The following is a 17,357-nucleotide window of genomic DNA, read 5'->3' as shown; positions in this document are numbered from 1 at the left end:
AACAAGAAACAGAACAATGTCTGCGTGGACATCTGAGCATGTGATACTCCAAAATCCATCAGCAATCACAGTACTGCGGTTCAACCTGCAGCACGGTTCACTGAAATAAGATTTTCATCAATTTTTGATGCAGAAGTTGAGTCCATTTCCTGAACCCAATGTAGGCAGTGTGGCTCAGAAGATCTAGGACATAACAAGTAACAAGCTGGAGTACCTGCATGTTGGAGAAAGACGACTGCGGCGGGAGACGGATGCGCTCACAGTTCTGCTGGGCGGCTCGTTCGGCCGCTCTCTCGCTGCCCGGAGCCCGTTTATCTGCAACGGGACTCTCGGAAGTGCTGGAATCCGAGTCGGAAAGCAAACAGTCTGAACTGGAGAGGCAGGGACAGAGAAAGGTAGAGTAGAGGGAATTAGAAAGGGATAAAGAAAGGAAGTGCGAGAAAGAGAGATGGTGACACCTATTAGAACAGTAATTATTTCAGTAACTTTCTAGCTCTCAAAATCTCCTTCAGTCATCTCTTTCAGAAGAACTTCACCAGTACACATGATACAATGCAATTCTTCTCTGCCTCAGTTACAGGGGTCTCATAGCTCCAGGCATAAATTTAATCACGGTTTATTTTTCTACTTAATAAAGCTGTCGTTAACTGCTGACCTTTAAAACTACTCTGAGTAGCAGAAGAAGACCTGCTGGGACACACAGCTGATGCTGGATAATAGCGATGAGTTTTCCTATAAACATTGTGGTCCAGCATATAACAGTTAGCAAACCAGATCCTTGATTAAACACATCCTGATTGACAAGCTGGGTACGTTTCCTATCAGATACCCAGGAACAACAATTTCATAAATTAATTTTCTTTCACTGGTAATAAATATGGCACAGTGGTCCACATAAACCCAAGTGTGACACTACATTAAGGAAGAAAGAGATGAGTGAAAACATTGGTGGAGGAAGTAACTAGCATTCTAGTGACCCTAGTTAGCATACATGGTAATATTCTTATACTCTACGTAGTGAACAAATATAGTGAACAGGAAGCAATTTAGGGTTCTTAAAGTGTTGAAATATGTAACATACATATATGGAAAAAGGGAGAAGGAAGGTGACACTCTGGACAGGGTACCAACTCAACACAGGGCACAATCACACCCACACCCACACACACCCACCCACCGGGGGGGTGGGGTGGCGGGGTGGGGGGCAAATGTGCTAACCAGTAAGCCACAGTTCCCCATATATAAACTGGGAAATAGTTTTCTAAAGATGGCAGAAAAAAACACATTAGAAAAGAGACCAAAACATTGTCAGATAATCACTATGCTATGACTGATGATTGCCATGCTATGAGCTAGAAAAGTGATTTCGTCCAGAGACAGTTTCAGAACAGTGTGTGTGTGTTTGTGTGTGTGTGTGTGTAAGAACATACTGTAAATGAGAGTTCTTTGTGCCCTGAAGTAACTCCACAGCCTGCCTCTTGCCTGAAGCTGTTTTACAGGAGGCCAGCATCTGTTTTAGTTCACTGCTGTTGCCCGAGTGTGAGGGGCTCCTCGGCATGCCCACCTCTACGAAAGTATCAGATCCTGAACACACACACACACACACACCCATGAGCAAAATGACAGACATCTTTGGTTAACAATTGTATAGCATGACTACTCCTGGCATAAAGGAATCCAGAGTCGACTGCCCTCATTACAGCTTCACTGCTCACCAGAGACAGGAAACTCTAGTTTAATCAACTCCTAGTCTGACTGAAGGACAAAAACCATACCCTTATCCTGGCTTTTGGAAGTTCAGCCAACCCAAACACATCTTAATGGTTACAAAGCAGGGATACGGAAATGCTTGGCCTTCAGGAAAGCATGGCTTAACCATTTGGAACCAAACACACATTAATACATAAATGAACTGGCCAAAGTCAATACAATCCAATTTCAGTCTGAAGAAGGTCAGGGGGTTAGTCCCAGTCAAGCAGTTCACCACATTTACCCCTGAAAAACATGAGAATTCGGGAAAAAAAAACCCTGTGTAACTACTTCACAACTAGCACTTACTATACTACAAATGGAATAACACATTTTTCTTCTAATCAGGTTTTCACTAATCAAGGTTAATAAAAATTTACTGAACCTTAACGATGAACTAAAACCTGACTGAACCCAAATGTATGAAAGACAAAGAAATTTCTTCTCATGTGAGAAGAACAGGATGTTAACTCCAGGGTGAGAGTACCTTGATCCTGACTGGATTTGCTGGACAGTGGTTCAGATGGACAGTGTGTGCTGGCATCCTGGACAGGATCTCCATGTGCCGCATTCAGAACTTTGTCAGCCAGTGAGGAAGTGGCGATTCTGCTGTACATTGAGCTGGAGTGCTACAACACAAAACAGACACATATGACATAAGCTAGTTTTCCTCTTTTCTATCCTAAATGGTAACAAGCACATGGTGAAATAGTCGAGGCTGAAGCACCTTGCCGTTAAGGGAGGACACGGCCTTGCTGCAGTCTGTGACTCCGTTGACCTGCGGATCTATTGGAGCAAGACCGGGTGGAGGAGATGGTGTATTCTGGGCGTAACTCTGGAGCAGGATGTTCGTCAGTGTGGCCTGAGTGGCTGGATGGATCATCATGGGTGAAGAAAAACCTGGAGGTTTTGGTACAAAAGCTCAGTATATACACTAGTTTGTGGGCATCTAAACATATGTGCTTTTGAGAGAGTCCAATCTAGATTTAGTCCTGTTATAGTAATCTTCAATCTAAAGTTTTGGTAGAGATTTCCACTAGATGTTGGATTGTGGCTGTGGGGATGAGTGATCATTTAGCCCTAAGAACATACTGAGATCAGATAATGATGGTCTGGGGTTTAGTTAGAGTTCTTCTTTCATCCTCAAGGTGTTAAGTCAGGGCTCAGTGTAGGACACTCGAGTGGTTCCACTCCAACCTTCACACAGCATGTCTACATGAAGCTGGTTTGTGCACAGGAGCATTGTCATGTTGGAAACTTTGTGAGAACATTTTGAAATGGCTCACATGTGGGTGTGACGATCAGGTGTCCACAATGTTTTGGACGTACTGTGTGTTAATTCACTTCATGTGATAAAAATGAAGGGTTTTGTGATAAAAATGAATATGTCTTTGCTAATTGGTTAATTGACTACATTTAGGTTGAATGATAATTGATATCTTTTTCAGTTAAGATATTCCTTGTTAATATATTCCTTTAAATGCTGAAGCCTTTTTACAGTTTATGAAATATAATAGATAACTTAATGTTAGCTGGTTTCCTAGCTACTTTGGCTAGTGGTTAACAGACCAGCCTAGGCTAATGTAAAGCAGCTAGCTGATGCATGATGCTTTCTACACGATCCACACAACACATAACACAGCTAGTTTGTTTGTGGAATTAGCTTATGACTTAAATCAGACAGGTACTACAGGAGAGGTAGCATTATCTAAACTAGACACTTCAAGCTAACACTGATGCAGCTGACTAGCTTAGCTAACGTAGCAGTGATGCATTAAATCTGCTGTACTGTGTGTCCAAGTTAGAATAGAACTCTGATGTCTAGTCCAAGTTCAAAACTGAGAAGACTGGGTAAATAATCAGTTGAAAAACTGATGTTTGTGTGTGTGTGTGTTTTTCTCACACCTGGTGTGCTGGTTGGACTGGCCAGTGAGCTAGACCAAAGTGTAGGACTGGGTGTTCCAGAGGAAGGGACATGCAGGGGGCTGATGGAGCTGTTGAGGGCATTAAGGAGAGAGTTGGGGGTGGACGGAGCACTTAGAGAAGCAGCTGTAGGACCAAGTAGACCTGAAACAGAAGTGGACATCAGAACCATCAGCCATATAGACCCTCCTCTAACTGCTCAACCCAGGACTGAGTGTCTAGCTGAGTAGATATCCAGGGTCTGCACTCTGCACAACATCTACACCAGGTGATGCAGTTCCTAAAGACTCTGCCAACTGAAAGAACTGTCTGGAATCAGACAAGTGCTCCTGTAGTCTGATGGATCATCAGGAGGAGCTTCCGTTCTCACTCCATCAGAATCCTCAACATGGGCCAACAAGTCCAAAATCCAGATCCCTCAACACTCCATAAAGACTCATAAAGTCACTATGCGCTTTATCGGGAATTTATACTGTTACTGTAAACACAACTGTGCATTTTGTGCCTGACTACTTTTTGTAACTAAAAATCCTATTTCTTTTTCATTTGTTATTTACATGCATAGAAGCAGAGCAGGTTTTCATTTCATAGCAAGTGATACGAAACAAGAAAATAAAGAACGACTTATTCGATTTATTCGTAAACCGTTATCAGCATTTACACAAGAAATGTGGTATTCATGAAAACCCAGTTAGTTCAAAAATAAATAAATAAATTAATAAATAAAAACAAAAAAACAAAGTCTTCTTTGGTTTGTGAAAATTGCTCATAAGGAGAGTCAGTCATGTGAATCCACAAACTCATAAATGAAATCAAATGACTCACAAAAGATGAATCTGAATTTGGACAAAAGGAATACCAGCCTATAAAAGGAGGAAGATGATGTCTGTGGCTACGCAAGCTGACGTGCTGCAAACGACGAGCTCCGTTACTGCTAGATTTATTGCACGCTGCGCTAGACATGCTCTGTCGCTGTTTAGTCATCGTTTTGTCGTATACAGCTTGGTGAGCTTTGCCTTTTATGGACTTTTGTGGCTGGCACTAAAATGTACCTCAGCTGTGATCTGTAATTTAAGAGTGAGTGTCATTTAACAGAACTCGTACAGGATAATCGAAAGAAAATCAGCATTACTAAAACTGTGGTGGATCTGGAAGAGATTGTTTTTGCCTACAGAGATATTTACACACAACTTGAGACCCAAAACACCACCAGTTACAATAAATCACACATAAAAACATTTCAGCAACAATTTACTTAAAAAAGAAAATCTACTGCTGTTTATTTAATGCATTAGCAAATTAACACATTATAGGATACTTTTAAAGGAAGAAAGCTACACATCTCTCTTACCCAGGCTGGTGAGCCCCAAGCTGGCAGAGGTGAGGATGTCGATGCCCACGGGGCAGCTGAGAGTCGGGGTCAGGGCGGACGGAGGGCTGCTGCTGCTGCTGCTGCTGGAGGAGGTGCTGGTGGAGATGGACACACACACTCCGCTGCTGTCCAGACCCAGCAGATAGCGCCGGGCTTCGTACATGTTCAGAGCGTTCCTCTCCACACTTTTCACGATCACTGACTACAGACAAATGATTCAACATGCAATATGGAGTCACTGACCTGATCCTAAAATCCACTTCGATTGAATTTCACTTATAGTGGAACCTCGGTATAGGAATTTAATCGGTTCTGGAGATAAGATCTGAAGGTGAAAATTCATAATAGAGGGCATTTGTATGCCGAGGTTCCGCTGTAAATCATTTTCACAGCTCTGTATGATCTGTAGCGTTGGAGTTCAATCATGAATCCATTGGAAAGTGATAAAGAACAGAACAGCTGAATTGTTTATTTCATCTGATATAAAAAAGAAGAAAAAGCCTTCTTTATTTTTGTCACATTTACATTACAGCACAATACATTTTTTCTTTACATATTTCAGCTTGGGGTCAGAACGCAGGGTCAGCCATGATACAGCAACTCTGGTGAAGAGGTGATTGTTAAGGGCCTTGCTCAGGGGCCCAGCAGTGGCAGTTTGGTGTCACTGGGGCTTGGGCTTGAAACCTGACCAACAACGTCCTTAACCACTGCCTCCAAAAAGTTTCACAGAAGTTCTGTAGTTCTATAATGTTATTAATGTTAATCAGTGTTGCTTTGGGTCACTGCTTGGGAAATGATGGAGGATTAGGCCTAGCTTTTTTTGGATTTTTTTTTTTTTGGAATCTTTGAGGCTTATCTACGTAGCTTCATAGAAGTCTGCCTCACCCAAACTGAGACATACTGCATTCCTCAAACCAAATCCGGGTCGTTAATAATTTTAATTACACTTACAGATGTGACTTAGGGCATGGTATGATGGTCTATAATCTGTAAAAAACCATGCAAGTGAACACAACATGACAATAGCAGCCATCTTGGAAAATTTCTGGCATTGTTTTACACAATACCAAGCAAGTTATGAAGGTTTGCACTTTTCAGACGTGCAAAGTGTAAACTCAAAGGTGTGAGAAACACGACGTTGGCTGACTGACTGCCTATGAAGTAAAAAAATGTGTAAATGAATGAAACCCCAGTGAAAAACATACCTTGTGTCCTTCAAAGCTAATCAAATATTCTAGAAACAAAGTCGTGACAGTCTGCCTGATCATCATGAGCAGCTGATTTACTGTATGTAGGATAAACTTTTTGCCCATCCTAGCATTTTCCCCCCTTGAGGACCCTTTAAAAAGTGGGGCAGCAAACCGGCCAATCAGCAAATCATTCAGAGGAAGGCAGATTTATGCGCTGAAATGGCGATTTGCACAGTCTGCTGATTTAGAATGGAGCCGTCTTGGGGAAAAACACAAGATCCTGTTTCGTCGTCTGACCGTGAGCGAGGATATGAAAATGAATGCTGAGAAAAGCTTTCCAGTTCCCAGATTCCCAAAAACAAACCACACACTGCTCCTACATGTGACTGCCATACACTGCGTCGATACAGCAGTCTGACTGCAGCCTGAGGTGAGATCAGACCCTCAGGCTCCTTCAGGTTTAGAGTTATGATGGGTTAGAACTTTTCTCAACCTTGTTGGCATGTGTGTGTGTGTGTGTATGTACCTTGCTAGGCTGTTTAGGTTTGGGTTTGACACTGATGAACACATCCAGCTGTTCCATGAGAGATGTGACACACTGAGGATCAACTGCAACGTCCTCTTTGATATCAAACATCAGGACCAGTGGCAGGCAGCCCTGGGGGACACCCCACACACACACACACACACACACACACACACATTGTTCTTACTATCCTTGTGAAAAACATAGACATAATTGAGATTAGTGTTAATTAACTAACAGCATTAATAAAGTAAACAAACATTTTTTTAATTTCGATATTTCATTCTTAATGAGCAGATGATTTTGTCTCCACCAACACACACACACACACACACCAGACAGTGAGATGGGAAGAAAGGAAAGCCATTTTCATCACACTTTTAAATCCTTGAACTTTAAATGTTTTAAGATCTTCTTGGCTCGCATCCTAAAGTAGCGAAGCTTCAGTTATTGTACTGTGATCCACCCTCTCGTTCTCATGCTGAAAAGAACAACATCAGCAGGTACGACACTGAGGAAACCCTGCACATTAACTCAACAAACCCAGCAGGTGCTCTGGAACCGCTGAGAATGATCTAGAACCTTTAACTTCATTTGTTTATACACATAGCCAGGCCTCAAAAGATCTTAATAGACATGTAGCACTGAAATAATCAGGGATGTGGTTGATTAAAAAGATTTTGATCTTGTATGTATGTATGTACACTTAACTGTCTACGTTGCTACGTCTGGGTTGGGGTTCGAGCCTTGGTTCAGCATCTACACTCACCTGGATAGTGTAGAACTTCTGCTGTTATCATAAAGACCCGGATGCAGGAATATCCTGTACTGTTGGGCTGCTGTATACACTAATCATTAATAATCAGGTGTCATCCTGAAGAGGATGGGTTCCTCATGACTTCTCATGGAGTTTTCAGTTTGCCATCGAGCGTTTATGAAAGAAAGTCTGACCGGGTGAAGCAGGAAATTAGAACACAGAAAATCTATCGATTAATCATGACCAGCTCCAGTAAAAGCTGATAAATGTTTCTTCATGACAAAGAAGAGAAGAAACATCTCATTCTTCATCTCAGGGCTGTAACTACTCTGTTTTCTCTTCTTGTGTGTTCCTCCACGAGGATCCTATGTTTATGCTATTTTCTTTTCTTTTGTTCTGTGTGCTGACCACCATAGCTCTCATTCTCACTGACCACCTCATAACCAGTCTCCTTAACTTCTTCCTCTAGCGTCTAGCTGACCCGAGGGTCAAAAAAACCTGAAGAAGACAAGATGGTGAAGTGTGTTGTGTCTTGAGGGAGGAATGCAGACACATTAAAAAAGAGAAGAAAAAGAATGGAAAATCAACAGGACAGGAGATAACAGTGAGTTTGTTTGGGGTTTTTTTTACCATGAGGTACTGGCGTGCCAGACACACAGAGTCGATGGTGCCCTGGATATAGACGGTGGATTTTTTCTGAGGGCAGTTCGGATCAGGGAAGTGCACTTGAGCGCCGGTTCTCTGCATGATGTGCTTGATATTGCTGCCGTTGCGTCCCATCATGGCCAGATGGTGCTGGGGCGCGATGTCCAGCTGAGTGCTGACGGTAATGGCGCTCGCCAAGCTCCCGGCTAAGTGCTCCAGCAGCATGGCCGTGCCCCTCTGCACAACCACAGAACCACAAAGACAGTCTGAAAACATCACTCAGGTTCTCCAGTGGATTTAATCAAACCTATCAGCTGCAACTAAACTACGTCTTTAAATAACTTTCTGGTTCTTGATTCAAATTCATTCAATTTTTTGCTTACACACCCTGTCTTTCTGACCAATATTTGTTTAAACAAACAAATAAATAAATAATATTAGGCCAAATAATTAATAAAATGATGGGACAAAACATGCTTCAATATTTTATTTACATATTTAATTCATTGCTTCATCTACACTTACAAAATTAACAAGCAACAATTTGAGAATTTTGTTCTCAGTGTGTTAGTGTGAGCACAGGTCACATGATCATCTGATCGTCTGAAAGATGTCATGTGGACCAGGCAGCACACAGTGGTACCGAACCCGAGACTCCCAGTAGGAGCTGGTGTGAGTTCGGTTACACTGGAACTGTGCCGCGATTCCCATGAACTTGTACTTGGATCTGCACGTGTTCAGGAAGTAAAGTGACCTGTATGTGTGTGTTTTAGCTGATGACATCATTCGATTCTGTAGTACACGTGTAGCATGAGTTACAGGGGAACGTTACGGGACACTGAAGAGGTCAGGCGTCTCTTTGTGATGGTGTAAGGTGCATTTCAGGTTTGTAGATTGAAAGCGATGCTTTTTGATTTGTGTGTGTAAAAATGTGTGTGCTTTATTATATTGTTTTCTTCCTTACTTCCTTATAACAATATTTTTTTCTTCCTGTTTTCAGATACATGAAACACTTAACATAAGTCAAAAATTGTCTTTCAAATAATAGTGAAATAAAGAAAAAGCTCAGATTTGACCAATAAGGTATAAATAATATTGACTTAATAAGCTGCCAGTGTCATGAGAGAGAGAGAGAGAGAGAGAGAGAGTCAACAGGAAAAGGTCAAACAAAACAGAAAAATAATCTGCATAGAAATTTTTTTTCACACAAAAAGAGTTTGGGGTCAAGGCGTGTATGTTTATGAATTCATCTAAAAAAGAATTCAGCAAAAGTCAAGGTTATTAAAATTAGGGTTGGTATATTTATCAGGGATGTTGAAGCTTTGGGGTCATTTTGACATCAGACATAAAAATAAATAAGTAAAAAATCCCCCCAAAGTGGTTTATTTTCCTATAACAGCATGACCTGGACTGTGTTACTCTGCTCATACTACAGCAATGTGTCAAAAATGACAAATTTCAGTTTATTAATGAATAACACTTTTCACTAAGCACTTTTTTTAGCTATTTATGGTTGCAGTCGTTGTAAAAACAAGGTAAAAGAGACGTTCTCTCAGCTGTCTCTCTTTATTTTCTCTGATCAAGTCAATAAGACATAAAAGAATATGCAGTTTGTCATGTTACAGAAAAACCAGAAAGCATGAACTCATGCTTTTTTCTAACAGAAAACACCTCAGCGATTACACATTACATGTTTTATTTTCTTTTAAATCGTCAATTTATTCTTTTTATTTTTTTGTCTCTCTGTCATACAGGCCGCTGTGTGTGAGCTGTTCCTATAGAAACAAGTGTGTATTAATATAAACTTCTTGTTTATGGTACAGTAAGAGCTGTCAGATCCGTGCTAACGCAAAAAAACCTGCACCAATACGAAATTCTTGTAATAATATTAGATGCACTTCTGGCTTTCTGGAATGATCCAGATGTTTTTATTGGTTAGTTGTTGGACAGGAAGAAGAGAAGAACGTGGCGCTTGGTTTTGGCACGAGTGTTACCACCCCAGCTCTCAGAACATACCGCACATTTCAATTGGGCTTCTGGGGGCAGACCTGCAGCCTCTTTCTCCAGATCTGGCCCCAGTCGGCCACTTGGAAGTGAGAGGGGAATCATGGGTAATAGATCAGGCTTCCAAACCCAATACTAGCCTTTGGAAGCTTTCGTTACAGTGCACGCAGACTGTGGCCACCTTCACCTTGCAGCCTCAGTGACCCAGGCTTTGAAATGAGTCTAAATCCTGGTCTTTTATCTTAACTCCAGTTTGGGTTGAAAGAAATAATTCTCAGTCTCTAAAGGTGTGTGTGTGTGTGTGTGTGTTGGGGTACATACCTTCACAGCTGCAATGTTGTTCTGGGAGCCTCGCACAACCCCAGTAGCTCCATAGAGCCTGGAACGCTGCTTGAAGGCCACAGAGATGTTATAAGTCTGAGAGATGTGCTGGATGGCTGGAGAGCTGGGGTCAGGGTTCAGCTGTACTATAACCGGCAGCTCGAACATTAACACCAGAGGCAGCAGCTCCTTTAGAAGAAAAAAAAAAGAACTGGCTTTGTCTTTGTATTCACTGAAATCGTCTATCTGGGATATCTGATAGCTGCTGATCAGCATAAACGGGAACCAACCGTTTGGCGCCATCACCGGGGACGCATGCCCTCGGCCAAATCCACACCCAAAACCGCTGTGTTTGGCCGGTGGCCACATAAACTTTCTAAATGCCCAGAAGAATGAAAGTCCGTTGCTAAATTCCTGCGGCCCCAGACGCATGTTACAGAGGACTCCGGAGAGACGAGTCCCTGCACAAATCATGAATCATGAGCAAAAACATTCCTCTATATTACCGTCATCTATGATTTTCATCCTTCACGTGCCCGAGAAATGGTAAACAAGAGCAACCAGTCAGACGAAATGCACCCTTGATTAGTCCCATATGTGACAGGGCCTTGCACGTGCACTCCCATTCTGCACCAGAGGCCAAAATGAAAGGCCTTGTGAACCCCTTCAGATGTGGTAAAGGAAAGAACTTCCCCCTAAAATGTAAAGGCCTCCATCCATCAGGCTGAGCAGAAACATCGGCATCAGTCGAGGACAAAGTGCTTACGCTTTAACATTCCTATGGTGCATGTAAGCTAACAATTTTCTCATTCTCATGGGACTTAAAACCAATACCCACGTTCTGATTCAGTCCATAGAAGCATCATATTTGGATTTTAATCAGAAAGGATCGTTTCTGAACGGAGGATCACTAACTGTAATGCATTTGGTTTTCTGCATGGTTGTAAAAAAGAGCCTTTTTAAATCATCTTGGCTCGTAATAAAAAGAATGAAATCAGCCCCAAGAAAAATGTGAGGCTAATTTTTAAATCACCTAATCTCACCGAAGCGTTAAAACAAGCGTTTAAATCTCCGAAAGCCAGTAAGACACATGGTTTTTGGTCGGTTTTACTGGTAATACCTAGAAATACAAGTACAGTCAGACAGAATAAAATGCTTCTCACGAGAGTAACAGTGCCTTCCTGAAAGGTTATGAATATTAATATCGGCCTGCAGAGCTCTGGTCTCACGCTGGAAGGGAAAGGGAAAAGGAAAACTTTCAAACTTCAGTCTCCTACTTAAGTGGGTCAGTCAAAGGCACTCCATCTCTCTTTCTGCTGTCCACTAGCTGTCAAGACAAATGAGAAAAACTAAGGCAGGCACTCCTTCAAAGACCGAGAGGAAAAGGGAAAAGTGGAGATGATTGGAGTGGTCAGGAGTGGAATTTCCAGCAGCATAAGTCACGCGAGAAAGATGGAGAGAGAGAGAGAGAGAGAGAGAGAGAGAGAGAGAGAGAGAGAGAGAAAGCTTGTTGGTCTTTCGTATACGTTTCACCCACATCACTTTGCTTATACTTTTATGACTCAAAAACCCACACTAGGAATTCCTGGCTTGGTTTCATTTCTTACAAATTACTTTATAAATGGTAAAAAAAAGCTTGCTATCATTTCTGGTGTAAAAACCTACAACCTACAATTAATTGGAGCTCAGTTTCTGAACAAAAACCTCAAGGAGAGACCGGATCTGGTCTTGCTTGTGCTTGGTCTGTTTCTTTTTTTTTTCATAAGTTAGGAAGAACCTCAGTAGGCTTGTAACCTGAGGAAAAAGTAAGGAAGTAACGATTATCACACCAGAGCTGCAAAAACGTCTCAGGGCTCGGCCAAACGGCTCGGGACGCCAACGGATTAAAATTTTTAACAGCACAGCTCCGGGTCACTGCCATGTGTTTTACATCAGACAATGCTAATCTCATGCTATGTTTTCACCATATTTTACATTTCTACCTTAGTCATACAACAAATGTCTTTTTGGACTCCGAGTTCTCATGCATGGCAAATGTTTAGCTTTTCTTGTACTAATCTGGTATTGTAAGTAATAATCTATACCTTGGGTAGATCCTGGGTATGTTAAAGCAGGGAAAACATTAAAATGTACAGAACAAGGTTACTCCAGGACAAGGACTAGAAAGAATCCTATTAGGCTTCGTATCTTACAACCAGCAGGGGGCAGCACTTCAAGCCTCCACGCAGACGGGTTTCCTTTTCTCACACAAGAACGCAGGTGAAAAAATCTGTTAAAAATGTTACACAAGTCAACACCATCCATCTCCAACAACCCATGACCGCCACTCCCAATCCTTCATCTACTGACCAGGACAGCATGTTGGACTGGAGAAAAAAAGTGTTAAGCAACTGACCGTGTGTTCTCATGCAGAGCTCGTAATAAACAGCTATAAAGTATTTATGAGGTTTTTGCGTACCCTGATCCTGGCTCGAGCTGCCTCCACTCCTCCCGGCTGGCCTGCGATAGACACCTACAGAGACGGAGACAGAAAATTCACATGACTTGCTTGTCCCATAACAAATCTACTGCCATGTTTGTTGATCATTTTGACCTTCAGCTCTTCAAAGTTTTCCCGAAATGATTAGCTAAAACAACAGAGCTGGGTGTAACTCGGGACAAATGATAAAGAGCATTAAACTTTTTTTTTTTTTTCGTCGAAACTGGAGACACAGCTCGAGATGTTTAACATTCCTACAATCTACTTTAAAATGAAACATGTGTTGTCATAATGAAATACTGCATCTCTCAGAAAGTACATAAACAAGCTCCTCGCCATCACTTGTTATTGTTGGTGCATAACCAAGAGTCTGGATCTTTCCAGGCATGATCAGTAGCTTTCTTTCTTTTATTGCACACGTGCATGCAGACACTCATATTGGTGGCAATTTAGTGTAACCAGCTGACCAACTGCCATGAATTTGGACACTGAGAGGAAACTGGAGAACCCTGAAGAAACCCAGGTGAACATGGGGAGAGTATTTGACATTCTGCAGAGAGAGGAATCCTTTAGAGGATCCAGGAGCTGAGATTTGGTGGTACTAGTTGCTGCACCATCATGACATCCAACAAAGGACACCGCAAAGATTACTGTAGTAACCAGAAGATCTGCTCCATCCCAGTGCATACTGAGCTGGAAACTTATCTTAGCTCTGTTAATAGAGATCAAACTCTTTTATCTTATATCCAGTTAAAGGAATATCGATCATCAAACTAAAAATGTACAACTTTTTTTTCATTAGTCATATTTTAATGATCTTTGTGTCACAAAACTAACTATATAGCATACAACTGTATCATACTGCATCATCAGCCACGTGAATACAGTTACATCAATCCATTTATATATCCAAACATTAAAACCATGGGTCACTGGAGGCCAAGGCTCACTGATGCACATCTGGTTATGATAGGTTTAGAAAGGTCTCAAAAGACACAGTGCATCACAGCTTGATGTATATTAGGCTGTGTAGCTTCAGAGTGACCATACTGACCCCTGATGGGCAGGTGGGCATCAGAACTGGACCATGGAGCAGAGGTAGAAGGAGGTCTCGCCTGATGAATCACATTATCTTTTACATCAGGTAGAAGGACTGCTGCGTGTGGGTCGCTTACTTGGAAGACATGACACCAGGGTGCATTATGGGGAGAAGGCAAGATGGTGTGCTGCTCTGGGAAATATTCTGTTGGGAAACCTCAGGTCCTGGCATTCTCGTGGTTGTTACACCTATCTAAACATTACTGCAGACCACCTTTACCCCTTCAGGTCTACAATATTCCTTTCAGCAGTATTATGTGTCCTGTCACACTGCAGGAAGTGTTCAGGAACGGTTTGAGAAACATGACAAAAAGTTCAAGGTGACCCACAAATTCTCCAGATCTCAGTCTGATCAAGATTGCACATGTGGGATGTGCTGGGCAAACATGTTCAATCTATGGAAGCTCCACTTCCAGCTTCAACTTGCAAGACTTAAAGGATCTGCTGCTGACGTCTGGGTGCCAGATACCAGAGCACACCTTCAGAGGTCTTGTGGAGTCCATCCCTTCACGGGCTGTTTTGGCGTCACACGATTGGGACATTCACACTATTCAGCAGGTGGTTTTAATGTTATGACTGATCGGTGTCTGTGTTTAGTAATGATACATCATTGATACGATTTAATTAAACAAAAAGTATTGTTACTTTAATTTTTAATGGATAAAGCCATTCCTGGGAACAAAGCAAAGTGGTTATTAAAGCAACGTTCAATAAGTAATTGAATTTATTATTAATATTATTTGTTGCAAGTAATTTTTCTGTAATCCTGTGTAGTCTGTTTTAAGTAAGATGTGGTTGCTAAGCAACATAACAAGCTTAGATTAAGGCAGAACAATGGCTTTAGTGTAGTGACTAATTGGTTTAAAAGCAGACACGTTAATACAGGATCCAGGTATGACTCGTAATGACTGCAGAATTATCAATGCTAATTTTCTGTATCTGTGTCAAATACTTTCACGAACAAAATGGAGGATATTGGGCAAATGTGTTTGACTTTTTGTGTTAAAAAGCCCATAATACATACAAAATATCTTTTAAATTTAATTTAATCATCTGGAAATTATCAAACAACGGGCCAGAAAAACTTTACTCAAGGGCTACTAAGTGAACAGAGCTGCTCTAGGCTCATCTCGGGAGATTATTCAATCAATAAGGAGGTAATAAGATTTCCTAGATTAAGCTGATAAAATTCCTGCAACGTTCACTCACACGAGCCCGAAGCGTGACCGTAGACTTATGTAACAGATGTCACTTATTGGGCGAGACGAAACGAGTAAACAAAAGAAACGATTAAAACCAGAATCGCTAAAACAAAAACAACAAGGAAGCTGCAGAAGATGCAAAAACATTAGGACCTAAATTAAAAAAATCAAAGTTCAACTGAAACCAGGCGTGTGTAATAATGAGGATATAGTGATGGATGATGGGAAAATGGAACGGTCATTTTGTTAGGCTGCAATGCATTCTGGGAAACTGACCTCATCACCATAACAGATACAGACAACATACAGCTGTCTGAGTGAAGTCATGTTATTCACCACTTAATATTAATTACCACTCAATACAACAGTTCTAACAATCACTCAGACAGTACATGGGTGATAAAAAGCTGTGTATATATGTGCATGAGATGGCATCTAAGCGTGATAAGATCTGACCTGGTTGCTCTTCTCTGCCTGGTTGTTGCGGTTGGAGTCAGGGAAATGGATGTGGCAGCCCGTATCCTCCATCACCTTCTTGATGTTGTTGCCTCCTTTGCCAATGACGTGCGAGTGCTCGGTGTGTGAGACGTCCATTTTCAGAGTCACGCGATTGCTCTGCGTTAACAAGCAGATAGATGTGTCACCACGGCGTTGCTAGCACAGACCATACTTTCACTGAAGCAGATGTTATGGAAGCCCTGATGACTAAGAGCAGCAGAGAACCTGTCACTAAAGTGCTGATATAGATCTGTGAGCTCCAGGAGTGAGTCATAGTTTCCCAATAAGACTCAGGCTTGCCTTTTCTGTCCTCTCTAACACATGAAATCCATGCTAACAAAAGCTAACAAAACAATGTAATGCTCTGTATGGGAGAGCCTGAGAAACCAGTCGATTAAAGGATTGCTATCAAGTTATCTAAATTGGTTAAAGAAAAATATTAGAAAAGACATGACATAATTGGTTTGAAAATAACTTCATTCCAGGTTTGGGTTCAAAAATTTCTCAGGAATTAACAAACATCTTTCCAGAATATGTTGATTTGTGATTAAGCAAAGCCATCTAAAATCACAACTTAAAGCTGTTTAGCTGATATTAAAAAGCCAAACTTCACAGAGTGTTAGATTAAGAAGAATTTATTTTAAATAATCATATAAAAGACTTGATATAAAAGCTAAACAAGCTGCAAATGAGCAAACTGACAGACCATGACTGCTGCCTACTACTACTGACCACTGCTCTGGATGGATCTCTCTCCTACTACTGACCACTGCTCTGGATGGATCTCTCTCCTACTACTGACCACTGCTCTGGATGGATCTCTCTCCTACTACTGACCACTGCTGTGGATGGATCTCTCTCCTACTACTGACCACTGCTGTGGATGGATCTCTCTCCTACTACTGACCACTGCTGTGGAAGGATCTCTCTACTACTACTGACCACTGCTGTGGATGGATCTCTCTCCTACTACTGACCACTGCTGTGGAAGGATCTCTCTACTACTACTGACCACTGCTGTGGAAGGATCTCTCTACTACTACTGACCACTGCTCTGGATGGATCTATCTCCTACTACTGACCACTGCTGTGGATGGATCTCTCTCCTACTACTGACCACTGCTGTGGATGGATCTCTCTATTACTACTGACCACTGCTGTGGATGGATCTCTCTACTACTACTGACCACTGCTGTGGAAGGATCTCTCTACTACTGACCACTGCTGTGGAAGGATCTCTCGACTACTGACCACTGCTGTGGATGGATCTCTCGACTACTGACCACTGCTGTGGATGGATCTCTCGACTACTGACCACTGCTGTGGATGGATCTCTCTCCTACTACTGACCACTGCTGTGGATGGATCTCTCTCCTACTACTGACCACTGCTGTGGAAGGATCTCTCTACTACTGACCACTGCTGTGGATGGATCTCTCTCCTACTACTGACCACTGCTGTGGATGGATCTCTCTCCTACTACTGACCACTGCTGTGGAAGGATCTCTCTACTACTACTGACCACTGCTGTGGAAGGATCTCTCTACTACTGACCACTGCTGTGGAAGGATCTCTCTACTACTACTGACCACT

The 17,357-nt window shown here is 41.9% G+C and overlaps 1 protein-coding gene across 1 annotated transcript in view; it reads right to left on the bottom strand.

The window, feature by feature from the left end:
- Positions 1-17,357, bottom strand: part of LOC131363494 (protein bicaudal C homolog 1-like) — a 79,312-nt gene that overhangs the window by 5,931 nt on the left and 56,024 nt on the right. The window contains exons 5-15 of the mRNA XM_058406073.1: positions 15,723-15,881; positions 12,946-12,999; positions 10,488-10,676; positions 8,148-8,399; positions 6,761-6,892; positions 5,024-5,246; positions 3,655-3,816; positions 2,477-2,649; positions 2,237-2,378; positions 1,431-1,584; positions 215-371 (exon numbers count right to left, since the gene is read on the bottom strand). Of these exons, the coding sequence (XP_058262056.1) occupies positions 215-371; positions 1,431-1,584; positions 2,237-2,378; positions 2,477-2,649; positions 3,655-3,816; positions 5,024-5,246; positions 6,761-6,892; positions 8,148-8,399; positions 10,488-10,676; positions 12,946-12,999; positions 15,723-15,881 (1,797 nt within the window). The remainder of the gene's footprint in view (positions 1-214; positions 372-1,430; positions 1,585-2,236; positions 2,379-2,476; positions 2,650-3,654; positions 3,817-5,023; positions 5,247-6,760; positions 6,893-8,147; positions 8,400-10,487; positions 10,677-12,945; positions 13,000-15,722; positions 15,882-17,357) is intronic.

This window comes from Hemibagrus wyckioides, linkage group LG13 (assembly GCF_019097595.1).
Source record: "Hemibagrus wyckioides isolate EC202008001 linkage group LG13, SWU_Hwy_1.0, whole genome shotgun sequence".
Lineage (NCBI taxonomy): Eukaryota > Metazoa > Chordata > Actinopteri > Siluriformes > Bagridae > Hemibagrus > Hemibagrus wyckioides.
The sequence above is the reverse complement of the archived record's forward strand: the minus strand, read 5'-3'. Positions and strand labels throughout refer to the sequence as shown.